This window comes from Pectinophora gossypiella, chromosome 18, assembly GCF_024362695.1.
Source record: "Pectinophora gossypiella chromosome 18, ilPecGoss1.1, whole genome shotgun sequence".
Classification (NCBI taxonomy): domain Eukaryota; kingdom Metazoa; phylum Arthropoda; class Insecta; order Lepidoptera; family Gelechiidae; genus Pectinophora; species Pectinophora gossypiella.
Window position 1 is genome coordinate 5,296,275 of NC_065421.1, and position 26,650 is coordinate 5,322,924.

The 26,650-nt window shown below is 37.3% G+C and overlaps 2 protein-coding genes and 1 long non-coding RNA gene across 4 annotated transcripts; 2 read left to right on the plus strand and 1 right to left on the minus strand.

Annotated features, from left to right (window-relative positions):
* Positions 1-577: 577 nt before the first annotated feature.
* Positions 578-23,078, plus strand: LOC126375163 (probable serine carboxypeptidase CPVL). 2 transcript variants are annotated; one of them, XM_050022029.1, is made up of 9 exons: positions 578-597; positions 14,341-14,448; positions 17,418-17,746; positions 18,542-18,660; positions 19,095-19,256; positions 19,709-19,876; positions 20,705-20,967; positions 21,958-22,101; positions 22,501-23,078. In XM_050022029.1, exons 2-9 carry the CDS (start codon positions 14,420-14,422, stop codon positions 22,625-22,627), a joined length of 1,341 nt encoding a protein of 446 aa, XP_049877986.1. In that variant the 5' UTR covers positions 578-597; positions 14,341-14,419; the 3' UTR covers positions 22,628-23,078. The 2 variants fall into 2 exon arrangements, with proteins under 2 accessions (XP_049877986.1, XP_049877985.1); XM_050022028.1 differs by lacking the exon at positions 578-597 and having other exon boundaries at positions 14,303-14,448.
* Positions 9,327-11,205, plus strand: LOC126375181 (venom serine carboxypeptidase-like). Its single transcript, XM_050022049.1, has 2 exons — positions 9,327-9,463; positions 10,807-11,205. The coding sequence occupies exons 1-2, from the start codon at positions 9,333-9,335 to the stop codon at positions 10,931-10,933; spliced, it is 258 nt and encodes an 85-aa protein (XP_049878006.1). The 5' UTR covers positions 9,327-9,332; the 3' UTR covers positions 10,934-11,205.
* Positions 11,231-23,139, minus strand: LOC126375187 (uncharacterized). Its single transcript, XR_007567541.1, has 2 exons — positions 23,010-23,139; positions 11,231-11,286 (listed from the first exon to the last, which is right to left on the minus strand). It is a non-coding gene; the product is annotated as an uncharacterized LOC126375187 (long non-coding RNA).
* Between the last annotated feature and the right edge of the window lie 3,511 nt (positions 23,140-26,650).

Here is a 26,650-nt window from a genome sequence, read left to right on the forward strand (position 1 = left end):
ATGGGGTGGACAGAATCACATCTAATCAAGTAATGGTCAGCAAAAATATAGTATCGATCGCCATCGACTCGCAAAGAAGAAGAATACACGAAAAAGATGGCGCGACGAGTTAGACAGGTTTTTGAGACGGTGGCACGAACGAACAAGCTGGGGACAGGGAGGAGGGGAAGAAAGGAAGAGTGGAACCTGCAGTGGAACATTGAGGGTTATTAATAATAATATAATAATTAAATAAAAACTAACATAATGTTGTTCAGTCTCAATTACGAGACTGAACCGATTAGCAAATGTATTTATTTTTAATTCTTTTAAAAATGGAGAAAATGTCACATGTTACATTACAGTCCTTCTGAAATTCAGAAACGTGTTGTGCTGTCAGTAATGAATAATACAGATAACATTATATAATCATAATTAGTATGCGTCCACATTTTATTTACTTACTGATATAACGCCATTTAGCATAACAAATTAATTTACTAGGTATGTCACGATATATTAATGCGTGTCTTAGTGAAAACCCCCGAGAACTAGTATATAAATGGCCACACAATAGGTACGCCACCACGCCAGTTTGTCGATCCCAACTAGACTTGATGAAGTGTTTAATAATATAAAACAATAGTGCATAATAAAATAATTTCCATAATGAAAGTTGTTTCAGCAATAATGATAATGTAAGTTTTTTTTTATTATTTTCCGGTTTCAATTAAATTAAGAACTATTGTGAATACCGTATAAAATTATAAAATATAAATCGATATTAAATTATACATACCTACGAGAAAAAAAATGGTACCTTATGACTTCTTCTGGAACACTGAACACGCAGAATATCCAATTTCACTTGATAATAGCGATATCTATTCAGTTCTACATAGATGTATCACTAATTTAAGAGATTTCTTATCAATGTAGCATTCATTATCCATGCCAAATTTTTAGGGAAATATAGGGCAGTGGTTTCCCCCCTGCCTTCCGCCCCGCAGTACTATGTCTGACGCGAGTGGGATGGCGCCCAGAGTATTCTATTTGAAAGCCGCACTAAGACTCATTTATATTTATAATTGTATATTTTTTCATCAATAAATTTGTATATTTTCATTCTTAATGTGTATACATACTTAAAAAAGGTCTACTTAACGCGAACCTTTCATAACTACTTAGTATCGCATGAGTAACAAAGAGGAAATATCGTTGCTACCTAAAGTATGTCATGCTTACAAGCATAAAATTTAGTATCGATCGCCATCGACTCGCAAAGAAGAAGCATCAAAGATCTAGTGCGGTCTGCGGTTTTCAGTTGTGTGTCCGCATGTATGAAACGATAATTGATGAGAGATAAGAAAAACTAAGAAGACTATAAAATTATATGTCAAGGTAGAAGCAAACGAAAATACTGAGCACATTAGCAAGCAACAGCAGCTTAGGCAAGTTTGTGTGCACTAAGCGTTTCCTTTACTGAAAACTTGAAGGGACTTTTTAAACAAATGACATTAAAAAAAATCAAGAACTGTCATCTACATCTCCGATTATTCCGTTTTTCACAGCGTCCGCTTACCCAACAAAGATTTGACAGTCCAGTTTTTTTTCTATAGAAGCGACTGCCTGTCTGACCTTCCAACCCGCGAAGGAAAGACCAGCCCAATGTGGGTTTCCTCCCGATGTTTTCCTTCGTGGCTGAGCACGTGATAATCATTTATGATCGAAAAGAAATTCGAAAATCATCGGTTTAGGCCCTTGCTGGGATTCGAACGTGCGACCACACAGTGAGAGTTAAAGCGTTCTTCCAACCGGGCTACTACGGCTAATAAAGGACTGTCTTTTTTTTTGACGTGACTTATGTAGATTTGATGCAAATGGCATTTACTACTTGACCGGAATAAAGGACTGTCATCAACCAGATAATTGTATGTAGGTATGTATTGTTTGTGTCGTGAGGAAACCCACTTCCCGAGAAATGCATTTTCGGAGGTATGTGACCTAACCATATTGGACTGGTTTACCCTTCGCTGGTTGAAAGGTCACACAGGCTTATGTAAAAAATCGGACCTGTCAAATCTTCCGGTTAGGTAAGCGGACCCTGTGAAAAACGGGATAATGCTAGGGAGATGATGATGATAAACCATATAATTGTATAAACAAGTAAACAATAATAATACCTTATAATAATTCCATATTCCCAAATAAACAGAATTTATCTAGTTGGGAATATGTTTGCAAATCTAGTAACATAGTGAGATATTATGCCTTGTCACGTTACATACAGGAATACGTATTGGTAGCCTGTCGCGCTTCTGCTTCCGCAATACAGGTTAGATCCTAGTGCGAATGTGGGCCGTGGTCGGCCGTCCGATGGTATGCCTGTAGTACTATCGTGAACATGCTGTATCTTATTATTGTACTTTTACTATAGTGTTACAACGCAAATAAAGAATTTTTACTTTAATTTTTTACCTCTTTCCGCTCGCGCCTATATCCGCGTGGATTTCGGTTATCGCGCGCGGTTCTTTTTTTCCATCCCTTTCTCATCCTAGGGGATGATTTACAGCATAAAAAACTGCTTTATGTTCTTCTTTAATGCTTTAATATCTATTTCGCCTTAGCGAATTAAGCGTGCAAAAAATACAGACAGACATTACTTTGGTGTTTATATTATTACAGCGTGGATTAGCTTTGAGTCATTTTACCACATAGATAGGTGCCTACCTATTAGATACAATCTTATCTTTTAAAGCGCATCAGAAATAGTCGGGTGAATGTAAACAAAACTACTTACTTATAATGAAACATTTTCAACTTGGGAAACCCCTACGTCATAAATATTGACCATGAGGAAAATTCAATAATAACTATAAGTAGAAAATACATTGATCACTCGTTTCTGGTAAAAGAATTGAATATAAATACACTATATTTGCAAAATAAGTCATATAATTAGGTATTACTTTCGAAGTTTCATATTGATCGTCATCTTTCTAATCTAATCTAGCCTACAAGATCCAACTGCTGGGCAAAGGCCTCCCCTTCCTCTTTCCATTTTTCGCGGTCCTGTGCGTACTCCGGCCAGTCCCTCCGGCAAGCGTCCAAGTCGTCACGCCATCTCTTTCGAGGTCTACCTCGACGCCTGTACCCGTCATGAGGCACCCGATGCGTGATGATCCAAGCCCACCACTCAGGATGCATGCGACAAACATGTCCGGCCCAATTCCATTTCAGTCTGGCGGGTTTTCGTCCCACATCAGCGATTCCCGTTTTTGAGCGCAGTGTTCTGTTTCGGACTCGATCAATTCGTTTGACTCCTAACACACTATGCTCAATCACTCTTTGGCAGACCTCGAGCCTGGACTTTTGACGTTCTGTCAATGACCAGGTAAGGCACCGTAGGTTAGGATGGGCAGAATACACATGGGAAGATCCCCTTTCATTAAGTGTTTCATCGACCAGCTCTTCCACGCATCAACTTGCTACATAACCAAAAATCCTAAAACCATAATAAATTCATTATGTACACACAGCCTCTGAGGTCTAGTGGTAAGAGCATTGAGCTTACGATCTGGAGATACGGGTTCGATTCCCGATGGGGGTATTGTCGAAATCACTTTGTGAGACTGTCCTTTGTTTGGTAAGGACATTGTAGGCTTTAATCACCTGATTGTTCGGAAAATTAAGACGATTCCGTGCTTTGCAGGGCACACAAAGCCGTTGGTCCCAGCTATTAACCATAAAAAATCACTTCCACCATCCTGCAGTGGAGCAGCGTCGTGGAGTATGTTCCATACCCCCTGCGGTTGATTGAGGAGAGTCCTGGGTCCAGCAGTGGGACGTATAGGTGTTTATGTAATATACAAATCCTGCATGACTTTAATCTAGGTGTCAGTTTTTATTACAACGAAAATTAAATTTTGTTCTGTCTCATTATACTTTTTCGGTCAAACCAAATCACACACTAAGATATAAATTGATTAATTTGACAGCTGTCGAAACAATACAAACATTTTCCTATCGGAATACACACTATGTACTTACCTAATCTGTCTTCTGTCTGAGTCTATAGTTATAAACTTAACTTCCTATTACAGCGTAGGAACCATCGCCAGCGGAACGAGTGTAAACAGCCAAGCTTCAAATGACGCACCTCTTCTTCTAACCACGTACATAAATAACGGTCAAGCTAATGAAGCAAGAAATCTCTCATCAGTAAACCCGACGCTATTCGCAGGCGTCAAAAGTCACTCTGGCTTCATCACCGTGTCCGAAGGCTGGCACCTGTATACATGGTTTTTCCCAGTTGAAGGAAAGCCGTTAGAGTCTACACCCTGGATTATATGGACACAAGGTGGTCCTGGAGCTTCGACACTATATGGCTTATTTAAAGAAATCGGACCATTGAATATTGTAAATGAAACAGGTAAGAAAACAGCATTCGTATTCATCTTCTATCGTGTGGGATGAGAGATAGCGGGGTAAAACTATTCAGCCGCCAAAGGCCCCTCATCTTACGACTACATACTTAAGTACAAGTAAATAGTAGCCAGGCCCGACTGCTTGACGTGTCCTCCGAAGCACGGATGATCTTACTGTTCGGTTAGGACCTGGGACTATAGCCAAATTGTGACTTGGCTAATTCCCTTGCTAGACTGCAACCCACTTTAATATACTGGTAGATTAAGTTATTCCAGTCCAGTGGTTGAACGTTGGGCTCACGATCCGGAGGACCCGGGTTCTAATCCCGGTGAGGACACAAAAATCATTGTGAGATCCGTAGTTTGGTTAGCACATTTTCAGTAGATAAGTCAAGACCCACGCCTTTGTGTAATTGTCTTCATCCGGTAACTTAAATAATTTTATTTTTCCCAAGTATGAAATATATAACGCATACATTATTAAATATTGGATTATCTACACTTATCATTCACATGACAACACTGCAGTTTAGGATTTCACTCAGGAAACGATAAAAGTTATTTACCCTTTTCATTTGTCACAAAAACTGTTTACATCTGGTGTCCCCAAAAAACAATACAAATAAATAATCATCGTTAGACACCATATTCCAAATCAATCAACTAAATCGAAACTTTCGCTTCTTATACTAACTAGTACGTGTTATTTCATATAGTCCTTTTTATACTATCGTAAGACCGAATGTCCTTTTAAAATCACCCCAATGTTTAACTATTGTGTCTGGAAATCATAGCCGCTAGAGGATATGCCTTATATATAATATTTCTAACATCATGACTGACAAAATGATATAAAAAAAAACACACACTTACAAAAGAAAAAAACATCAAAATCGGACCTGTCCCTAGCAAGTTAGAAGTGAAACTCTTCATTGACTCCACTATATAGCAGATTTTAAAAGTAGAAGCGAACAAAAAGGCTAACTAAGTAATGAGTGAGAGATTTCAGCACTTCCCTAAATTCGTCCCGGAAATTTACAATAACACATGTTTTATTTCAGCTGAAAAAATGCCTGTAAGTTGGGCAAGTGATTACTCCATATTATTTATTGACACTCCCATTGACGCGGGGTTCAGCTATTCGGATACGGAGGGGAATCTCATGAAGAATGATGAGGAAGTAAGTGATTAATGCTAAACATTCTTATATTCTAGGCATTGCCTACTTATTAATTTACCTAAAGTCATAGAATAAGGAATAATACTACGTATAGAACGGCAACTCTGAGCTAGGTTTACCTCAGCCCCTCGGACATAGTTTAGACTTGAATCGTATGGTGTCAGACATCACACACGCAGATGCGCGTGTATCTTAATATCAATGTGTAGTGTCTGTGTGAAACGAAGTTGTTTGTATGAAGTGTCCAGGGTGCGCTTAAGTGCAATTTTCACTAACACATTCAGCTCGACCATTATAAACAGCGCTATCGTATTGGTCCATTGATAACCGTTGGTCTGACAGAAAGTTCGGTGAGGTGTGTGTACTTAGTCCATCTTGCGATGGATGTTCCTCTGACTACCCCAACTGGGATATAGTTGTGAGCTAATGATGTTCAAAATGTTACAGGTGGGCACATCTCTGTACAATTTGGTACAGCAGTACATACAGATGTTCCCGGAGCTGAGTACAGCTCCTCTGTTCCTTGCAGGAGAGTCCTACGCCGGAAAATTTTTGACAGCCCTCGGTCACTACATCCACAACAGCTCAGATAGCAAAGTTAATCTCAAGGTTCGTGTAATAGGGTATTTGACTGGGTCAAAGATAAATTATTAAAATGCTAATCTAGACATAAACCAGTCTAAGATGATCGAAAAATAATCTCATTTTTATTTTTCATTTGTTTTTATTAAACTCTTTGTTGTACACATTAATACAAATTTAATAAAAAAGGTAGAAAAGATGGGCTTATCTGTAAAAGAATGTTACTTACTCAGCAATGAGTAAGACGTTAGACCGCTTTTATAAATGACGTCAGTCGACAACATTTTCATACAATTGACAATTGATTTAGGTCAATGCGCAGATTTTCATTGCGAAGGAACCACGGGACCGCCGCGCCGTGGCTTTTCGCATCACATTATGTTATTTTTAGTCCAAAACAAAAAGTAGCAAAAATGCCACCCAAATGCTTCCTTGACGTCATCAACACAGTTATTATATTCCAGGGTCTTGTAATCGGTAGTGGATATGTAGATCCCGTGACACTGCTCCATTTGTCCTCACTTGGTGAACAACTTGGCCTTCTGGATTACAAACAAGCAGCAGAGGTCAATAAACTGGAAGATGACGCCAGGAGTTACTGGGAAGCGGGTGACATTCCTAACTATGTGACCGTGAGTACCTATTGTAGATCGGCGATTATAAAGCCGTACTGACAAACTGGAGGTTAACAAAAAGGCCACATTGAAACAATATATCTAAAAAACAATATTTTAATATGACATATGCGCATATAAGTGTTAAGTAAGTTTGATGTGGGCTTTTTAGACCCCCTGTTCTTAAAACTGCGTAATCTTATCTTACATTGTTCTTCTTCCCTCGTGTGGGTCGTGAGGTGGATTACCAACCTCATCAACCATGGTGTCAAGGTTACTATTGAGCCGCCAAAGGCCCCTGACATGACTCATGTAACGACTACATACTTACATCAGTAAGTAGAAACCGGGACCAACGTCTTAACGAAGCTTCCGAAGCACGGATCATCTTACTTTCGGACAATCAAGTGATCAGCCTGTAATGTAATAACCAAACTAGGTATCACAAAGTAATTGTTGTTGTTGTAGTAGGGATTACATTGTTGATGTTTATACATTGTTTTAAGTTTACGCGGTTATTATCATAATTAAAGCACATAATAACGGAATGACACGGAATGAAATGGAGTGTCGAAATATCGGGAGTCTCATATCCCCATTTAAACGCGGTAAAAACCCGTTATAATGTGCTTTAATTATTGATGTTTTTCAATGTTATGATTGATCTTGATCGGAATCTGAGTTAAATGAAAGATCTTTATCGTGATTTAACTAAATGCCGCAGTTGCGAATCTTTTTATGGCGATATCAATTTAAACTTCACACAATATCATAAATATGCCATCAACAAGAAGACTACCAGCTTAGTTATCAAATAACTTGAACTATCTACAACCCAATCGTGATGATTTTCAGAAAGCGAGTGAATCGGTGCTGTTGACAGCAAACTACACTCAAGGCATTAGTCTTAATAACGTTCTACGAGACTACAGGTGGTTTCCCACTGACTACGGGACGTTTGTCAACAGAACGGATGTCAGGGAAGCCCTACATGTTGGTAATATACAATTCAATGTCTGGAGTAACCAAGCATATCTGGCATTCGAACCAGTTACATTCTTGTCTGTCAAACCTTGGTTGGAAGAGTTGTTGGATCACTATGCGGTATTGTGTTACAAGTAAGTAAGCAACAAAAATAAATTATACGAATTCAATAGAGGCATAATATTTTGTTTTTTCAAATTAAAATAAGTTTATTTTGAGACCATAATGGCCCCGATTCCTGCAGCATTTCATTTTAAGTTATATCCGTCATTTTCATATCCGTCGAAAAGGAAAGGGACGGATGATTCACAGCTCTTAATTTTAGGAAGAATGAGTGAATGAATGAATAACCCGGGCGAATCAAAAGGTACGTCGCTGGTATGCAATCCGTTTGACGTGTTGTCTACTTAACTGTGTCGGGTTATTGACGGATGTAAAATTTTTAGACGGTTGGTTTAGATTTGTGCTTAAAATTGACGTGTGTTCCATAAATTTTATGCTTGTCGATTACCGTCCCTTTCCTTTTCGGCGGATAAGAAAATGACAGATATAACTTAAAATAAAATTAGATGGTATTTACAGGAATTAGCACCATTATGTCCATAGTATAATACTTACATAAAAATATACAAAAAATGTTACAGTTAAAAGTATTAATAAGTAATAATTCCAACGACTAACAATGCTAGTAAAAAATAATTATATTTTTTGTAACAATTTGACTCACATGTCACGTTACGAAAAAAGTCGATATAAAATGGTCCTGTTTCATCAAAAATAATAAGGCTAAAAAATAAGGTTAAATAATTAGGCTGTCAGACTGTTTATCAGCGAGTGTTGAAACAGTATTTAACTGAAAACTTGACTACCAGATCACTATCACTGTACACGAGTCATTGATTTGTCATTCCTATAGAATAAATCAAAAACTTTACTTCGTTGCATGTGCTGCATAGATGTTATGGTACACCTACATAAATAAAAGAACTCACCATGGACCCTGCTAGGGCACAACAAAGTAAACTTAAAAATACTATAATTGAAAGAAAGGAAGAAAGAAAGGGACACCACAAAAGATAAAAACCAAAACACGAAATAACACATAACTTACAATCAAAACACGTACTTAATAAAAACAACTTACTCGAGAGAGTACAAATAAATAGACAGTAAACATTAAGGCAAATTATAATTTTTGTATGGATTGGTCAACAATGATGGTGGTGTCCTTTATAATTGGGGGTTTAAAATGGCACATTGAATCAATTCATCTAAAACGCAATATTGCAATTTTACGTTTGCGCATATAAAAGAAATTGCTTCAATGTGGCCTTTTTAAGCGCCTATATTAGGTAACTATACCTACAGAATTGCAGTTAAATAATAAAATAAAACTTGAGATCGGGACCACGGGTATGGTCCGCCGCAGGCACATTTTACTCTGTGATGGTCATAGATATAGAAATACTTATAATTATAATTTCAGTTCAACGACATCAAATTCATAATAGCTATCTCAGACTATAGATAAACAATTTATTTTCGTATTTCAGTGGTAATCTGGACATGGTGGCTGGTTATCCTTTAGCAGTAAACACCTACCGAAGTTTAAATTGGACTGGCACAGAAGAGTATCAGAAAGCAGAAAGGACACCAGTCCTTACCAAATATCCCGGGAAGACGTTGAACATTATTGGGTAAGAGTGAAAAAAAGTTAAATTTGTACGGAGAATGTGTGGCTTACATAGTAGTGTTACGAATTCGAATCCCGTGGAGAGAGAGAATTCAGTGGTCTGACGTCATAGGTTTGAATCCAATTCTGGTATTGGTATCACGTGGTTTCTTCTATATGCCCGGTAATGGCAGCAGGCTCGACCCCTATTACATGGGACTTAAACATAGCTGACGAGTGGGTGCATACACTATACACCTCTGCCTACCCCTTCGGGGATAATGGCGTGACGTTATGTTATATTGTTAAACTATCTAATTAGACGAACGGTTGGTAATCTATCACCTCGGTTTATCACTCCATCTTGGAACGAATATCAGAAGTAGCTGCAAGTTCTCTAATTTCCGACTTGTGGCTCTGCCCTCCCCAGGCTTTCGTGCGTGACTAATGTTATGTATGAATAAAGTCCTAAAAGCATTTTGCAATAATGCGCCACACTGCCTCAAGTAAGTAAATAAAATCGCTCTCCAATAAATATAATCGGAATCACCGGGGAACCCAGACAGCGATATTTGTCACCCAGGTGCGATGTTCATACAATACATGCAACAACTTGCGCATAATTCTTAAGCTTGGGGAGCCATAAATCGCCAAAACCTACTGATATTGTTTTAAAGAAAAACGTTCTTGAGAAAAAAGAAATGAAGGTTATTCAAATTCAAATAGGAAAGTCAGCCGGCATGAAATTACCTGATGCTGATACAGAAGTTTTGAACTCAATTACGATAAAATTCTAAACTTTATAGATCACTTCGGACTAGTTAAAAAATAAATCGGTTCCAGTTACCAGGTGTCTACTTCAGTAACTCTTTACGTACCTATACTACTTATTACACGGCACCTACTACTAGAAGAAAGAAATAAATCATTTATTTTAGATAAGTATAAGTAGATATATGTAGGTAAATATCCAAAAAGGGACATAAGCTCGGCAAAATGTGTTGACACTCCAGCATTGAGGAAGTGCCACAGCGCTGATTTTCTGTGCCCCAGCAACATTCCGATCGTCTGTCACCCATCCAACGACTGACCACTCCTGACATTCATTACCTTATTTTTGATCGGTATCAATTAAAAAGTACAACAGGGGGTTGAAAATGCCACATCGAAGCAATTCATATAAAAAAGCAATATTACAATTTGTCATTTGCGCATATAAAAGTGCGCAAGGCAAACAAATGTCAAATAGCAATATTGCTTTTTAAGATGAATCGCTTTAATGTGACCTGGGGTACAAGCCCCTGGGCTACAAGCACCGACATAATTTCCTTAGTTTAAATATCGCTGACCTTACCCTTATCTTCACAGGTATTCTCGTCATGCTGCTAACTTTACGGAGATGATGATCCGTAATGCAGGACACGAGGTCCCTGCTGACCAGCCGTACGCTGCTAAGCAAATGATCAACACTTTCATTGACAAGTATCAAAACTAGGAGAGTTTAGAGCTGTTCCACTAGTCATCGGTCATGGGACAGCTCGCGTCCAACTGGGCACCCTCAGGCCTGTTGTCTTAAATTTTGTACCGGGTGAGAGCCTTCAGCGCTCCCCATTTATCCGGCCAAGTAGTTAATGCCATCTGCGGCAAATCTACAATAAGTCACGTCAACAAAAAAAAAGCGATGAAGTTTCGATACAAATCATTACTACCTTGCAGAACACATCACCGCGAACTTCGACCGAGACCTTTTTTTTTGACGTGACTTATTGTACATTTGCCGTAGATGGCATTAACTACTTGGCCGGAAGCGACCGAGACCGCATCGTGTGATAACCACCTTAAAGCAACCTTGCTGACCGCTTGAACGGTGTCGTGAACGAATCGCCTAAAATATAATTATAAAATAGGTACTTAAGTATAATAAGGCCGGTATCTACCTGTCTTCATTCTTCGTGTCAATGTTATATCGCCATATTCTTCGGAATTTGACTGGCCAATCTTGTTGTCATGGAAGAAATCACCACTCTGAGTGTAAGTATGATCTATCAAAAATAATACGTCACTCAAAGAGGCCACTTTCTTACATCTCAGATTCAGTGTGTAATTTAATAATTTACTTCCAAAATATAGTATCTACTTAAGTATAATATATTAATTACATAGAAAATCGTTTTGTTTTATTATCTCTCCCCCAGATCTCTCCTAATATCCCATTGCTTTATACCTAGCTAAAAAAAATAGTTCGGTACCCAAAACATGTACCAATTGCCGAAACTGCACGTTTTCTATTACCAAATTCAATTTCCCACCATAAAAATAGTAGGGAAAATGTAAGTCAAACAGGCGAGGATAAGCAGAATAAATCATGACCAAACCCACTTACAGGGGACACCAACTTATAAAGTGTAGCAGAAAAGGATAAATCTCGGAAAATGAATAAATATTTATAAGAGCCCGGATCTAAAGGGTATATTCGTGGACGAGACACTTAACAACGTTGTCTACAAAGCAAAAATTTAGACGCGTCTACATTGTCCTTTGTCCCTTTCACAACAGTTTTCTTTCTTACCAGAGCACTTTTAATTTAACATAAAGAAGCTATCCTAAAACCGGCCGATACATAGATACAAAAACATTTTTTCTGTGATATGTGCTATACCTAAGCAAGCAATCTGTGATATGATAAGCATTATGTTCACAATCAAGAATAGCTATTCTTATAGGGTGTTAGGGACACCGTACCGACGACTGAGGGGGATGATTCAGCTCATTCAAAAAATAAAAAAAAACTTAGGTACATTCTCATGAGTTTTCCAATAAAAAATATATATTTGATATCAACTTAGATCAGGGATTGAATCATCCCGTAAAAAAATCGTTACGGTGTCACTAACACTCTGTACCTATATCCTGAGCCGGCTAGATATCTCGCTGGTAGGTATACCGCAGAGTTAATCCATACGATATTGTAGTAAATAAGGAGCGTAGATTAAATCTTATCTTACTAATAAATACTATCTGTTCTCTCACAACAATATTATCTCATAAAGTTGAATAAATATGATAATCAGTTTTAGGTAAGTACCTAGCTAGACTCACCAAGCTAATTAATCAGCCGTGTATTTGACGAATCCGATAACTTTCAGAAAAGGATTTCCGGCAAGTCCTTACCTAGTATGTGGCGCAAAAATACTTAGATAGGAAAAGCAATAAGTTAAAAGCAGCCGGGTGTTGGGTGCTCTGATTCGCACATTCATCGCCTTGATGAAAAATTTTTTCACGAGGTCCTTCCACAACTTGCAAGTCATTGAGGCAGGAATATTCGGCGCTCAATTTTTTTCACCTTAAAGTTGGAATCTCTCATTTTTCGTAATGATGGGTGAAAAGCAAAGTGCGCAAAGAAAATGACTTGGATACTTATATTTATTTATTAATCTGTTTACGAAAATAAATAAAATATACATATGTATATTTTTTTTTTCAATTAGATACTTAAGTAAGTAAGTATTTTATTTGAATCACAATTTACAGTAAGTACCACCTCATCATCATCATCAGCCCATTAACGTCCCCACTGCTGGGGCACGGGCCTTCCCTATGGATGGATAGGGAGAACGGGCCTTAAACCACCACGCGGGCCCAGTGCGGATTAGTGGTTATTAACGACTGCTAATGCAGCCGGGACCACGGCTTAACGTGCCTTCCGAAGCACGGAGGAGCTCGAGATGAAAACTTTTTTTTTTTGTGGTCACCCATCCTATGACCGGCCTTTGCGAAAGTTTCTTTACTTCACTTCAAGTACCACCTACCTAAACAAATTAATAAATTACGTAGGTAAGTATCTTAAAATACTGGTCACTTTGTGGTCGGTCGGGAGCGGGCTGGTCGAGGACTTAGAGAGGATACTGGGAACGGATATTAGGAAGGTCGTTGAGTTAGAAGGTGAGAAAAGTAATAACTCAAGGCATAGGTAAGGTTAAGACACAATTTATTCTTTATATAAAATCAAGTATATTTCCCATCGGGGTAAGCAGAGACTATGAAATTCCATAGTTTGTATGTGTATACTGCATAGAATACAGCAAGCCTGGGAGAAATAGAGCCAAATAGACGTGGAAGTTCAAAAATTTACGCCTAAGTAGTACCCTCTGAGATAAGCTGAAACTAGACTTCAATTTGCTTCGATTCGATAATTTCTATCGTAATTTGTAACAGTGACCTGAAAATAGGCATATTTGATAAAGAATAGGTTTCCACCAGTTTGCTTCCTATCTTATATATTTCCTATATTATGCTGGATTGTTAGTTAATCTATGAACAATACACGTTATCCATAATGGGATGGACAGAATCACATCTAATCAAAGACTGGTCAGCAAAAATATAGTATCGATAGCCATCGACTCGCAAAGAAGAAGAATACACGAAAAAGCTGATTTTTGAAACCGTGGCACGAACAAGCTGGGAACAGGGAGGATGGGAAGAAAGAAAGAGAGGCCTTTGCCCTGCAGTGGGACGTCGAGGGCTATTAATAAAATAAATAAAAAACTAACATAATGTTGTTCAGTACGAGACTGAATCGATTAACAAATAGATTTATTTTTAATTCTTTTAAAAATGGATATTATGTTGCTTGTTACAATCCTTCTGAAATTCTGAAACGTGTTGTGCTATCAGTAATGAATAATACAGATAACATTATATAATCATAATTAGTATGCGTACACATTTATATACATACTAACATAGCGCCATTTAGCATAACAAATTAATTTACTAGGTATGTAACAATATACTTATTAATGCGTAAGTGAGGATATGCGCGCACACACACCCCGAGAACTACTATATAAATGGCGATACAATACGCCACAACGCCAGTCTCTCGATCCTAACTAGACTTGAAGTGTTTAATAATAACAAACAATAATAAATTATTTAATAATAAATAATAATAGTGGATAATAAAATAATTTCCATAATGAAAGTTGTTTCAGCAATAATGATTCTGTAAGTTTTTTTTTTATTATTTTCTGCTTTCAATTAAAGCTATAAAAATATACAAAAATAAGTACTATTGTGAATACCGTATTAAGTAATAAAATATAAATCGATATTAAATTATACATACCTATGAGGAAAAAATGGTACCTAATGACTTCTTCTGGAACACTGAACACGCAGAATATCCAGTTTCACTTGATAACAGCGATATCTATTCAGTTCTACATAGGCTCTGGACATTAAGCCTTTATATGTATCATCATCATTAATTTAAGAGCCACGCTCCTGTCGGTGTAGCATTCCCCATGCTACTTTTTTGAGGAAAAATTGGGGAGTGGTTTCCCTCCTACCTTCCGCCCCGCAGTACTCTGTCTGACGCGAGTGGGATGGCGCCCAGAGTAGTCTATTTCAACGCCGTACTAAGACTCATTTATATGTATAAATCAATAAATTTAAATATTTTCATTCTTGATGTACATAATACTTAAAAAAAAGGTCTACTTAACGCGAACCTTTCATAACTACTTAGTATCGCATGAGTAACAAAGAGGAAAAATCGTTGCTACCTAAAGTGTGTCATGCTTACAAGCATCAAAGATCTAGTGCGGTCTGCGGTTTTCAGTTGCGTGTCCGCATGTATGAAACGATAATTGATTAATGAAAAAACAAGAAGAGAAGACTATAAAATTATATGTCAAGGTAGAAGCAAATATAAATACCGAGCAGATAAGTACTTTGGCAAGTTTGTACATGTGCACTAAGCATTTCCTTTACGGAAAACTTGAAGGGTCTTTTTAAACAAATGACATTACAAAAAAAAAGAACTGTTATCATCATTTCCGATTATCCCGTTTTTCACAGCGACCCAACTTAAAGATTTGACAGGTCCAGTTTTTTTTTATAGAAGCGACTGCCTGTCTGACCTTCCAACCCGCGAAGGAAAGACCAGCCCAATGTGGATTTCCTCCCGATGTTTTCCTTCGCGGCTGAGCACGTGATAATCATTTATGATCGAAAAGAAATTCGAAAATCATTGGTTTAGGCCCTTGCTGGGATTCGAACGTGCGACCACACAGTAATAGTTAAGAGTTCTTCCAACTGGGCTACTACAGCTAATAAAGGACTGTCTTTTTTTTTGACGTGACTTATTGTAGATTTGCTGCAAATGGCATTAACTACTTGGCCGGAATAAAGGACTGTCATAAACCAGATAATTGTATTTATGTATTGTTTGTGTTGTGTCGTGAGGAAACCCACTTTTCCCGAGAAATGCATTTTCGGAGGTATGTGACCTAACCAGTATTGGGCTGGTTTTTCCTTCGCGGGTTGGAAGGTCAGACAGGCGGTTGCTTCTGTAACAAACCGGACCTGTCAAATCTTCAGGTTATTGTGTAAACAAGTGAACAATAGTAATACCTCTTTCCGCTCGCGCCTATATCCGCGTGGATTTCAGTAATCGCGCGCGGTTCTTTTTTTCCATCCCTTTCTCATCCTAGGGGATGATTTTCAGCATAAAAAAACTGCTTCATGTTCTTCTTTAATACTTATACTATCTTCATACCAAACATCTATTTCGCTCAGCAGTTTAAGCGTGCCAAAATACAGAGAGACATTACTTTTATGCTTATAATATTATAACGTGGATGTGGATTAGCTTTGTGTCATAATAATTTACCACATAGGTAGGTGTCTACCTATTAGATACAATCTAATCTTTTAAAGCGCATCAGAAATAGTCGGGTGAATGTAAACAAAACTACTTAAGTAAGTACTTATAATGAAACATTTTAAACTTGGGGAACCCCTACGACTAAAATATTGACAATGAGGAAAAGTTTAAAATAACTATAGATAATATACCTACTATGTTTGCAAAATAAGTAACACTGTGAGTGATACCGCAACAAAGAAATTATTCATATAATTAGCTAATACTTTCAAAGTTTCATATTGATCGTCAACTGGCTATATAACCAAAAATCCTAAAACGATAATATTCATTACGCACCCACAGCCACCGTGGTTTAGCGGTTAGAGCGTTGGGCTATCGATCTGGAGGTATGGGTTCGATTCCCGATGGGGGTATTGTCGAAATCACTTTGTGAGACTGTCCTTTGTTTGATAAGGACATTGTAGGATTGAATCAACTGATTGTTCGTAAAATTAAGATGATTCCGTGCTTCGAAGGGCCCGTCAAGCCATTAGGTCGTAAAAGATTACCTCGACCAACCCGCAATGGGGCAGCATGGTGGAATATGCTCCATACCCCCTGCGGTTGATTGAGGGGAGGCCTGTGCCCAGCAGTGGGACGTATATTATAGGCTGTTTGTGTTTATGTAAAGACACACACATTCACGTAAAATTTAAATGCCTGGCAAATTTTGTATAATAAATTTAAATTTATGAAATAGGTACAAATACAAAATTGTTACGGTAGAGCGGAGTCTCCTAATACAAGCATATAAGCCTGCTTAAAAGGAGATTCCAACCCTTACTTAATGCTCTGTACCAAATGTTACTGCAATAAACTTTTTATTTTTATTTATTTATTTTTATGTAATATACATACACATCATGATTTTAGTCCAGGTGGCACTGTTTATTCCAACGAAAACTAGAATATAATAGAATAGAAATTGTTTATTATAAAAGGATGCCGCACACAAAAACAAGACAATAACATCACATACAAATTTTCACAAAACAATTACAAAAATTAAGCAAAATTAAAAATTTTTAAAAAAACCCACGACGGTTAAAAAAACCGATTAAATCCGGTTTCCGGTTAAATCAAAAAAGAATAAAATAACTCAAAACCCCCGACAACAATTATTATGTAACGAAATATTATAAAAGACTTAAAATACTTTCTAAAAAAGAGTTGATATCTCGAGAAATCGGTAATAGATATACTTAAGTACCTAAACAATGAATATGTCTGAGTCTATAGTTATAAACTTAACTTCCTATTACAGCGTAGGAACCATCGCCACCGGAACGAGTGTAAACAGCCAAGCTTCAAATGAAGCACCCCTTCTTCTAACCACGTACATAAATAACGGTCAAGCTGATAAAGCAAGAAATCTCTCATCAGTAAACCCGACGCTATTCGCAGGCGTCAAAAGTCACTCTGGCTTTATCACCGTGTCCGAAGGCTGGCACCAGTACATCTGGTTTTTCCCAGTTGAAGGAAAGCCGTTAGGGTCTACACCCTGGATTATATGGACACAAGGTGGCCCTGGAGTTTCGACACTATACGGCATATTTAAAGAAATCGGACCATTAAAACTTGTAAATGGAAAAGGTAAGAAAACAGCATTCGTATTCTTCTTCTCTCGTGTGGGGTGTGGGATGTCAGGGTTACTATTCAGCGGTTAAAGGCCCCTGACTTGGCTCCTGAAAGGACCAGAAAGGCCCCTCATCTAACAACTAAATACTTACTTAAGTCACTGTGAGATCCGTAGTTTGGTTATGATATTTTCAGTAGATAAATCAAGATCCACACGTTCGTGTAATTCTCTTCATCCAGTAACATAAATAATTGTATTTTTTTAAATATCAAATATGAAATATATAAAGTATACATTATTAAATATTGGGTTTTCTACTCTTATCATTCGCATGACAACACTGCAGTTTAGGATTTCACAGATGCTACCCAGAAAACGATAAAAGTTATTTACGCTTTTCATTTGTCACAAAAACTGTTTACATGTGGTGTCCCCAAAAAACAATACAAATAAATAATCACCGTTAGACACATTCCAGATCAATCAACTAAATCGAAACTTTCGCTTCTTATACTAACTATTACGTATTATTTATTTTAAGTCCTTTTTATACTTACTGTGTTTTTATACTGTCTGTAAGACCGAAAGTCCTTTTAAATTCACCCCAAAGTTTAACTTTGTGTATGAAAATCTCAGCTGCAAGAGAATATGCCTTATTGCGACTAAGAACACATTTCTCACATCATGACTATAGCAAATTTCAAAAGTAGAAGCGACCTAAATATTAACTAGGTACTTACCGAGTGAAAGATTTTAGCGCTTCCCTAAATTTGGCCCGGAATTTTACAATAACACATGTTTTATTTCAGTTAAAAAAATGCCTGTAAGTTGGGCAAGTGATTACTCAATATTATTTATTGACACTCCCATTGACGCGGGGTTCAGCTATTCGGATACGGAAGGGAAATTCATGAAGAATGATGAGGAAGTAAGTGATTGATGCTTAACATCCTTATATTCTAGGCATTGCCTACTTATTAATTTACCTTAATTCATAGAATAAGGAATAATACTACGTATAGAACGGTAACTCTGAGCTAGGTTTACCTACACCCCCCTCGGACATAGTTTAAACTTGAATCGTATGGTGTCAGACGTCACACACACAGATGCGCGTGAATCATAATATCAATGTGTAGTGTCTGTGTGAATGGACGTTGTTTGTATGAATTGTGCGGGGTGTGCTTAAGTGCTATTTTCACTAACACATTCGGCTCGACCATTATAAACGGCGCTATCGCATTGCTCCATTGATAACCGTTGGTCTGACAGAATGTGGGCGTACTTAGTCCATCTTGCGATGGATGTACCTCCGACTACCCCAACTGTACTCGTGACCTTATGATATTCAAAATATTACAGGTGGGCACATCTCTGTACACTTTGGTACAGCAGTTCATACAGATGTTCCCCGAGCTGAGTAGAGCTCCCCTGTTCCTTGCAGGAGAATCCTACGCCGGAAAATTTGTGACAGCCCTCGGTCACTACATCCACAACAGCCCAAATAGCAAACTTAACCTCAAGGTTTGTATAATAGGGTATTTTACAGGGTCAAAATAAATTACTACAATTCAAATTTAGAAATAGAAGCCAATCTAAGATAATCGAAAAATAATCTCAGTTTTCTTTCTTATATATTTTCAAATTCTATTTTTACTAAACTCTTTATTGTGCAAATTAAAACACAATGAATAAAAAAAATGGTACAAAGGTTGACTTATCTCTAAAAGAATTTTAAGTAGCAATGAGTACGACGTTAGACCGCTTTTATAAATTACGTCAGTCGACTGTGTTTTCATATAATTGACAATGGTCGGGAGATTTAAGTCAACGTGTAGATTTTCATTGCGAAGGAACCACGGAGCCGCCGTGGTTTTTGGTTCACATTATGTTATTTTTTAACCCAAAACAAAAAGTTGCAATAAATGCCACTCAAATGCTTTCTTGACGTCATTAACACAGTTATTATATTCCAGGGTCTTGTAATCGGTAGTGGCTTTGTAGATCCCCCGACACTACTCCATTTGTCCCCACTTGGTGAACAACTTGGCCTCCTGGATTACAAACAAGCAGCAGAGGTCAATAAACTGGAAGATGACGCCAGGAGATACTGGAAAGCGGGTGACATGACCAACTATGTGACCGTAAGTACCTATTGTAGGATGGCGATTATAAAGCCGTAATGACAAAGTGGGGGTTAACAAAAAGGCCACATTGAAACAATTCATCTAAAAACCAATATAGCAATTTGACATTTGCGCATATAAGTGTTGAGTAAGTTCAACCTTCTAAAAAGCCCACATCAATGTGGGCCTTTTAGACCCCTGGGGGGTTAAAATGGCCCCATCGAAGCAATTCATCTAAGAAAGCAATATTGCAATTTGACATTTGCGCATATAAAAGTAAGTGCGCAATGCAAACAAATGTCAAATAGCAATATTGCTTTCTTAGATGAATTGCTTCGATGTGGCCATATTAACCCCCCTGTTCTTTAAACTGCGTATTCTGATCTTACATTGTTCTTCTTCCCTCGTGTGGGTCGTGAGGTGGATTACCAACACCTCATCAACCATAGGGCTAAGGTTACATTGAGCCGCCAAAGGCCCCTGACATAACTCATGTAACGACTACATACATCGGTAAGTAGTAACATCACGTGACAAACCTCCATCACCAACGGCTTAACGTGCCTTCCGAGGTACGGATTATCTTACTTTCGGACACTCAAGTGATCAGCCTGTAATGTCCTAACCAAACTAGGGATCACAAAGTAATTGTTGTTGTTGTAGTAGGGATTACATTTTTGATTTTCTTCAATGTTGTGATTTATCTTGATCGGAATCTTTATCGGGATTTAACTAAATGCCGCAGTAGCTAGTATCTTTTTATCACACAGTATCATAAATATACCATCAACAAGAAGAATACCAAATAACTTGAACTATCCAAAACCCGTTCGTGATAATTTTCAGAAAGCGAGAGATTCGGTGCTGTTGACAATCAACTACACTCAAGGCATTAGTCTTGATAACGTTCTACGAGACGACAGCTCGCTTCCCACTGACTTCGGGACGTTCGTCAACAGAACGGATGTCAGGAAGGCCCTACATGTTGGTAATAGACAATTCAATGTCTGGAGTGACCAAGCATATCAGGCATTCGAACCAGTTATATTCTTGTCTGTCAAACCTTGGTTGGAAGAGTTGTTGGATCACTATGCGGTATTGTGTTACAAGTAAGTAGGCAACACAATAACTTCATAAATAATTCCAACGACTAATGCTAGTAAAAATTAAAAATTAATTATTCATTTTTGTAACAATTTGACTCACATGTCACGTTAGGAAAAGAAGCTGAAATAAAATACTCTTACTTGTTCATCGTTTTCTGATCAGTGGAGGTATAAACAAATAAATATAAGTACTTAAATAATTTAACAGGCTGACGGACTGTCATCAGCGAGTGTTGAAACAGTATTTAACTGAAAGCTTAAAGAAAAGATCACTGACACTGCCCACGAGTCATTGATTTGACATTCCTATAGTATGACATTCAAATCAAATCAAAAACTTTATTGCGTTACATGTGGTACGGTCACGAGCACTAATATGTATAAACTTTGAAACCATGTCATATTAACTTTTTTGACAAATGAAACCGTAAGTCTCATTAAATGTCAAATATGATAGTGCGACAGGGTTCTAAAGTGTGTACATGATATTGCTCATGACTGTACATAGAGATGGTACAGTGGGATACCTAAGTACATAAAAGAACTCATCATGAATCCTGCTTAGGCACAGCAAAGTAACCTTAACAATTATATTAACAGTGTCACAGTGACAAATCACTTTAGTATAACTGGATAAAAAGGCCACATTGAATAAATTCATCTAAAAAGCAATATTGCAATTTTACATTTGCGCCTATAAAATAATGTGCGCGATGTTTACAAATGTCAAATAGCAATATTGCTTTTAAGATGAAATGCTTCAATGTGGCCTTTTTAAGACCCTCTGTTGGGTAACCTACACCTACAGATTTGCAGGTAAATAATAAAATAAAACTTGAGACCGGGTCCACGGGTTTGGTCCACCGCAGGCCCATTTTACTCTATGATGGTCATAGATATAGAAATACTTACAATTATAATTTAAGTTCAACGACATCAAGTTCATGATAGCTATCTCAGACTATAGATAAACAATTTAGTTCTGTATTTCAGTGGTAATCTGGACATGGTGGCTGGTTATCCGTTAGCAGTACACACCTTCCGAAGTTTAAATTGGAGTGGCAAAGAAGAGTATAAGAAAGCAGAAAGGACACCAGTCCTTACCAAATACCCCGGGAAGACGTTGAACATTATTGGGTAAGAGTGAAAAAAAGTTAAATTTGTATTGAGAATGTGTGGCTTACATCGTTACGAGTTCGAATCCCGTGGAGAGAGAGAATTCAGTGGCCTGAATTCAACGTCATAAGTTTGAATCCAATTCTGGTATTCGCTGGTTTTTTTCTGTATGCCACAGCGCTGATTTTCAGCTAAAGCTGTGCCCCAGCAACTTTCCGATTGTCGGTCACCCATCCAACGACTGACCACTCCTGACATTGATTACCTTATTTTGATCGGTATCAATTAAAAATTACACATCGAAGCAATTCATCTAAAAAATCAATATTGCAATTTTACATTTGCTCATATAAAAGTAAGTGCGCAATGCAAACAAAAAATAATATTAAAATTTCGCTGACCTTACCCTTATCTTCACAGCTATAATCGTCATGCTGCTAACTTTACGGAGATGATGATCCGTAATGCAGGACACGCGGTCCCTGCTGACCAGCCGTACGCTGCTAAGCAAATGATCAACACTTTCATTGACAAGTTTAAAAAATAGGAGAGTTTAGAACTGTTCCACTAGTCATCGCTCAAAGGACAGCATTGACGACGCACTGAAGATATCTACGACTGCGTTACACGACGCGGATTTTGTCATCACGCGGTTTAAAGCATTAGCGAATTACTCACATACCTGCAAGTCCTACAACTTAGGCGGTTATCATACGATGCGGTCGACCGCATGGTTGTCCGCGAGGGTGCGTGTGTTAAGAATGGACGGTTTCGATACAAATCATTACTACCTTGCAGAACACATCACCGCGAACTTCGACCGAGAGCTTTTTTTTGACGTGACTTATTGTAGATTTGCCGTAGATGGCATTAACTACTTGGCCGGAAGCGACCGAGACCGCGTCGTGTGATAACCGCCTTAAAGCAACCTTACTGACCGCTTGCACAGTGTCGTGTACGAATCGTCTAAACTATAATTATAAAATAGGTACTTACTTAAATATAAAAAGGCAGGTATCTACCTATCCTCCTTCTTCGTGTCAATGTTATATCACCATATTCTTCGGAATTTTACTGGCCAATCTTGCTGTCAATGAAGAAATCACCAATCTGAGTATAAGAATGATCTATCAAAAATATTACGTCACTCAAAGAGGCCACTTTCTTGCATCTCAGATTCAGTGTGTAATTTAATAATTTACTTACTTCCAAAATATAGTACCTACTTAAGTATAATATATTAATTACATAGAAAATCGTTTTGCTTTATTATCTCTCCCCCAGATCTCTCCTAATATCCCATTGCTTAATACCTAGATAAAAAAATAGTTTGGTACCCAAAACATGTACCAATTGCCGAAACTGCACGTTTTCTATTACCAAATTCAATTTCCCACCATAAAAATAGTAGGGAAAATGTAAGTCAAACAGGCGAGGATAAGCAGAATAAATCATGACCAAACCCACTTACAGGGGACACCAACTTATAAAGTGTAGCAGAAAAGGATTTATCTCGGAAAATGAATAAATATTTATAAGAGGCCGGATCTAAAGGGTATATTCGTGGACGAGACACTTAACAACGTTGTCTACAAAGCAAAAATTTAGACGCGTCTACATTGTCCTTTGTCCCTTTCACAACAGTCTTTCTTACCAGAGCACTTTTAATTTAACATAAAGAAGCTATCCTAAAACCGTAACATTTTTTTCTGTGATATGAAAATGCAAGGGGAGGCCTTTGCCCAGCTTTGGGATCGTATAGGCTAAATAAGATAAGATAAGATGAAAATGTAATAGCTATACTTACCTAAGCAAGCAATCTGTGATATGATAAGCATTATGTTCACAATCAAGAATAGCTATACTTACAGGGTGTTTCAATATTTAATATTCTTTATTTGCATACTATGATGGTGTACAAGTTTGTAAGTTACATGTATGAGTTTCACATCATAGACCCTTTCGGGCACAACAAAATAGAAGTTTAAAAGAGAGGAGGCTTTTCCAATGGTAACATCAGTATCATTAAGGTATTCACTGGTGCTGTAGTAAGAAGAAGTTCTTTTATTTTTTTAATAAAGATTTTGTCACTTTTTTCTTCTTTTAATATGTTAGGCAGTTTATTATAAATTTTGATGGACATCACATATGGGCTAGAAGAATGTAGGACGAGTCTAGATATAGGTAATCTTTTTCCATGGCGCAATGTGTATTTTACAGGGAGATCTTCGCGACGTTTAAAAAAATCTTGGTATTTACGAATTACAAAGTTTGGGACACCATACCGAATACTGAGGGGGATGATTCAGCTCATTCGGGTGATTCCGAGTTAATATCAAGTGGAAAAAACTTACGTACATTCTCATGAGTTTTCCAATAAAAAATATATTTGATATCAAATTAGATCAGGGTCTGAATCATCCCGTAAAGATTTCGTTACGGTGTCACTAACACCCTGTACCTATATCCTGAGCCGGCTGGATATCTCGCTGATAGGCATAACCTAGAGTTAATCCAAACGATTTTTAGTAAATAAGGAGCGTGGTATCTTATTAATAAATACTATCTGTTCTCTCACAACAATATTATCTCATAAAGTTGAATAAATATGATAATCAGTTTTAGGTAAGTACCTATCTAGACTGACCAAGTAGGTAGCTTATTAATCAGCCGTGTATTTGACGAATCCGGTAACTTTCAGAAAAGGATTTCCGGCAAGTCCTTACATAGTATGCGGCGCAAAAATACGTAAGTAGATAGGAAAAGCAATAAGTTAAAAGCAGCCGGGTGTTGGGTGCTCCGATTCGCACATTCATCGCCTTGATGAAAAAATTTTTCACGAGGTCCTTCCACAACTTGCAAGTCATTTAGGCAGGAATATTCGGCGCTCAAATTTTTTCACCTTAAAGTTGGAATCTCTCATTTCTCGTAATGATGGGCGAAAAGCAAAGTGTGCAAAGAAAATGACTTGGGTAAGTATATTTATTTATTAATCTGTTTACGAAAATAAATAAAATATATGTATATTTTTTTAATTAGATACTTAAGTAAGTAAGTATTTTATTTGAATCACAATTTACAGTAATGACCACCTACCTAAACAAATTAATAAATTACGTAGGTAAGTATCTTAAAATACTGGTCACTTTGGGAACGGGCTGGTCGAGGACTTAGAGAGGATACCTACTGGGGACGGATATTAGGAAGATCGTTGAGTTTGAAGGTGAGAAAAGTAATAACTCAAGGCATAGGTAAGGTTAAGACAGAATTTATATACTCTTGGTTGTTACAAACATACATACCTACATAAAACCGAGTATATTTCCCATCGGGGTAAACAGAGACTATAAAATTCCATATGCTTCTATATGTATACTGCATAGAATACAGCAAGCCTGGAAGTTCAAAAATTCACGCCTAAGTAGTACCCACAGAGATAAGCTGAGACTTTCATTTGTTTCGATTCGATACCTTCGATCGTAATTTGTAACAGTGACCTAAAAATAGGCATATTGAAAAATAATAAGTTTCCACCAGTTTGCTTCCTATCTTATATTATAATTATAACATAACATAAACAGCCTATATACGTCCCACTGCTGGGCACAGGCCCTATTATAATTATATTATATTATAATTCCTATTATTATACTGGATTGTTGTTGTTGTCATCCACATTAATCATACCGCCGTAAGTACAGGTCTGCTGGACGTTGTTAAAGTTCAAAAAACACAATGGTATGTGTTATTAAAACGCTATGATAGTTACCGTTTTATTTTCAATCCAGTTTTAAAATTAAGTATTAAAACTATTTTCTAATTTTTTTTTGTTTTGTTTTTCCCCGAAGGGTAAGGCAAAGGGAACTATGCCCATACAGCCATGTCTGACGTATTTTTTTTCTTGATGATTAATGAAATGATGAAAGGTGATGATGATGAAACCTAAGCCCCCACCCTCGGAGTAGACTCCTACTCCGAACCCCAAACGAATTAACTCAAAAGTCCGCATAAACTTTTGAGTTATGAAGCGGCTTCCCGGCACGAAGCGAAAATAGGCAGATACACTTTGTTTATTGAATACTCCAATATAATAACACTCGCGAATGTCTTCCGACTAACTTAATGCGATCATTAACCACAAAACACCACTTCGTATTAATTATTTAGATTACCCAATGAAGAAAGCAACTGTCCCGTTCCCGTTTCCCGCCGAAAAGCCACTATTTTCTAATAATATTTTGAAGTCACTTTTTTTTTTTTTTTTGGAAAGGGTTTAACGGCTCTGGCCTAGTAGCCTTTTAAGCCTGTTTTGAAGTCACCATTTGAGAGTGTTGCCTAATTTTGACTTTTTACAAACTTTGGTATTTATATAACTATAAAGAAAGTTAACATTGTTAAATGTACTTCTTTAAACAGTCAAACTTGTACAAAAAACATTCTGTAATTAATCAAGGAGCTAAATACCCATTTATTTTAATTAACGAAATAAATTTGCATGAATTTGCAATATTTCGTTGTTTATAATATGTCAAAAAAGTAGTATTTTGATGGCAACACCGCGCTGCCGCTG

Bases quoted from the DNA above. Each gene is read 5' to 3' on its own strand.
- LOC126375163 (XM_050022029.1), top strand. From the start codon at position 14,420: ATGAAAGTTGTTTCAGCAATAATGATTCT. The intron at 14,449-17,417 runs GTAAGTTTTTTT...TTCCTATTACAG, and splicing joins GTTTCAGCAATAATGATTCT to CGTAGGAACCATCGCCACCG. The intron at 22,102-22,500 runs GTAAGAGTGAAA...TTATCTTCACAG, and splicing joins AAGACGTTGAACATTATTGG to CTATAATCGTCATGCTGCTA.
- LOC126375181 (XM_050022049.1), top strand. From the start codon at position 9,333: ATGGTGGCTGGTTATCCTTTAGCAGTAAACACCTACCGAAGTTTAAAT. The intron at 9,464-10,806 runs GTAAGAGTGAAA...TTATCTTCACAG, and splicing joins AAGACGTTGAACATTATTGG to GTATTCTCGTCATGCTGCTA.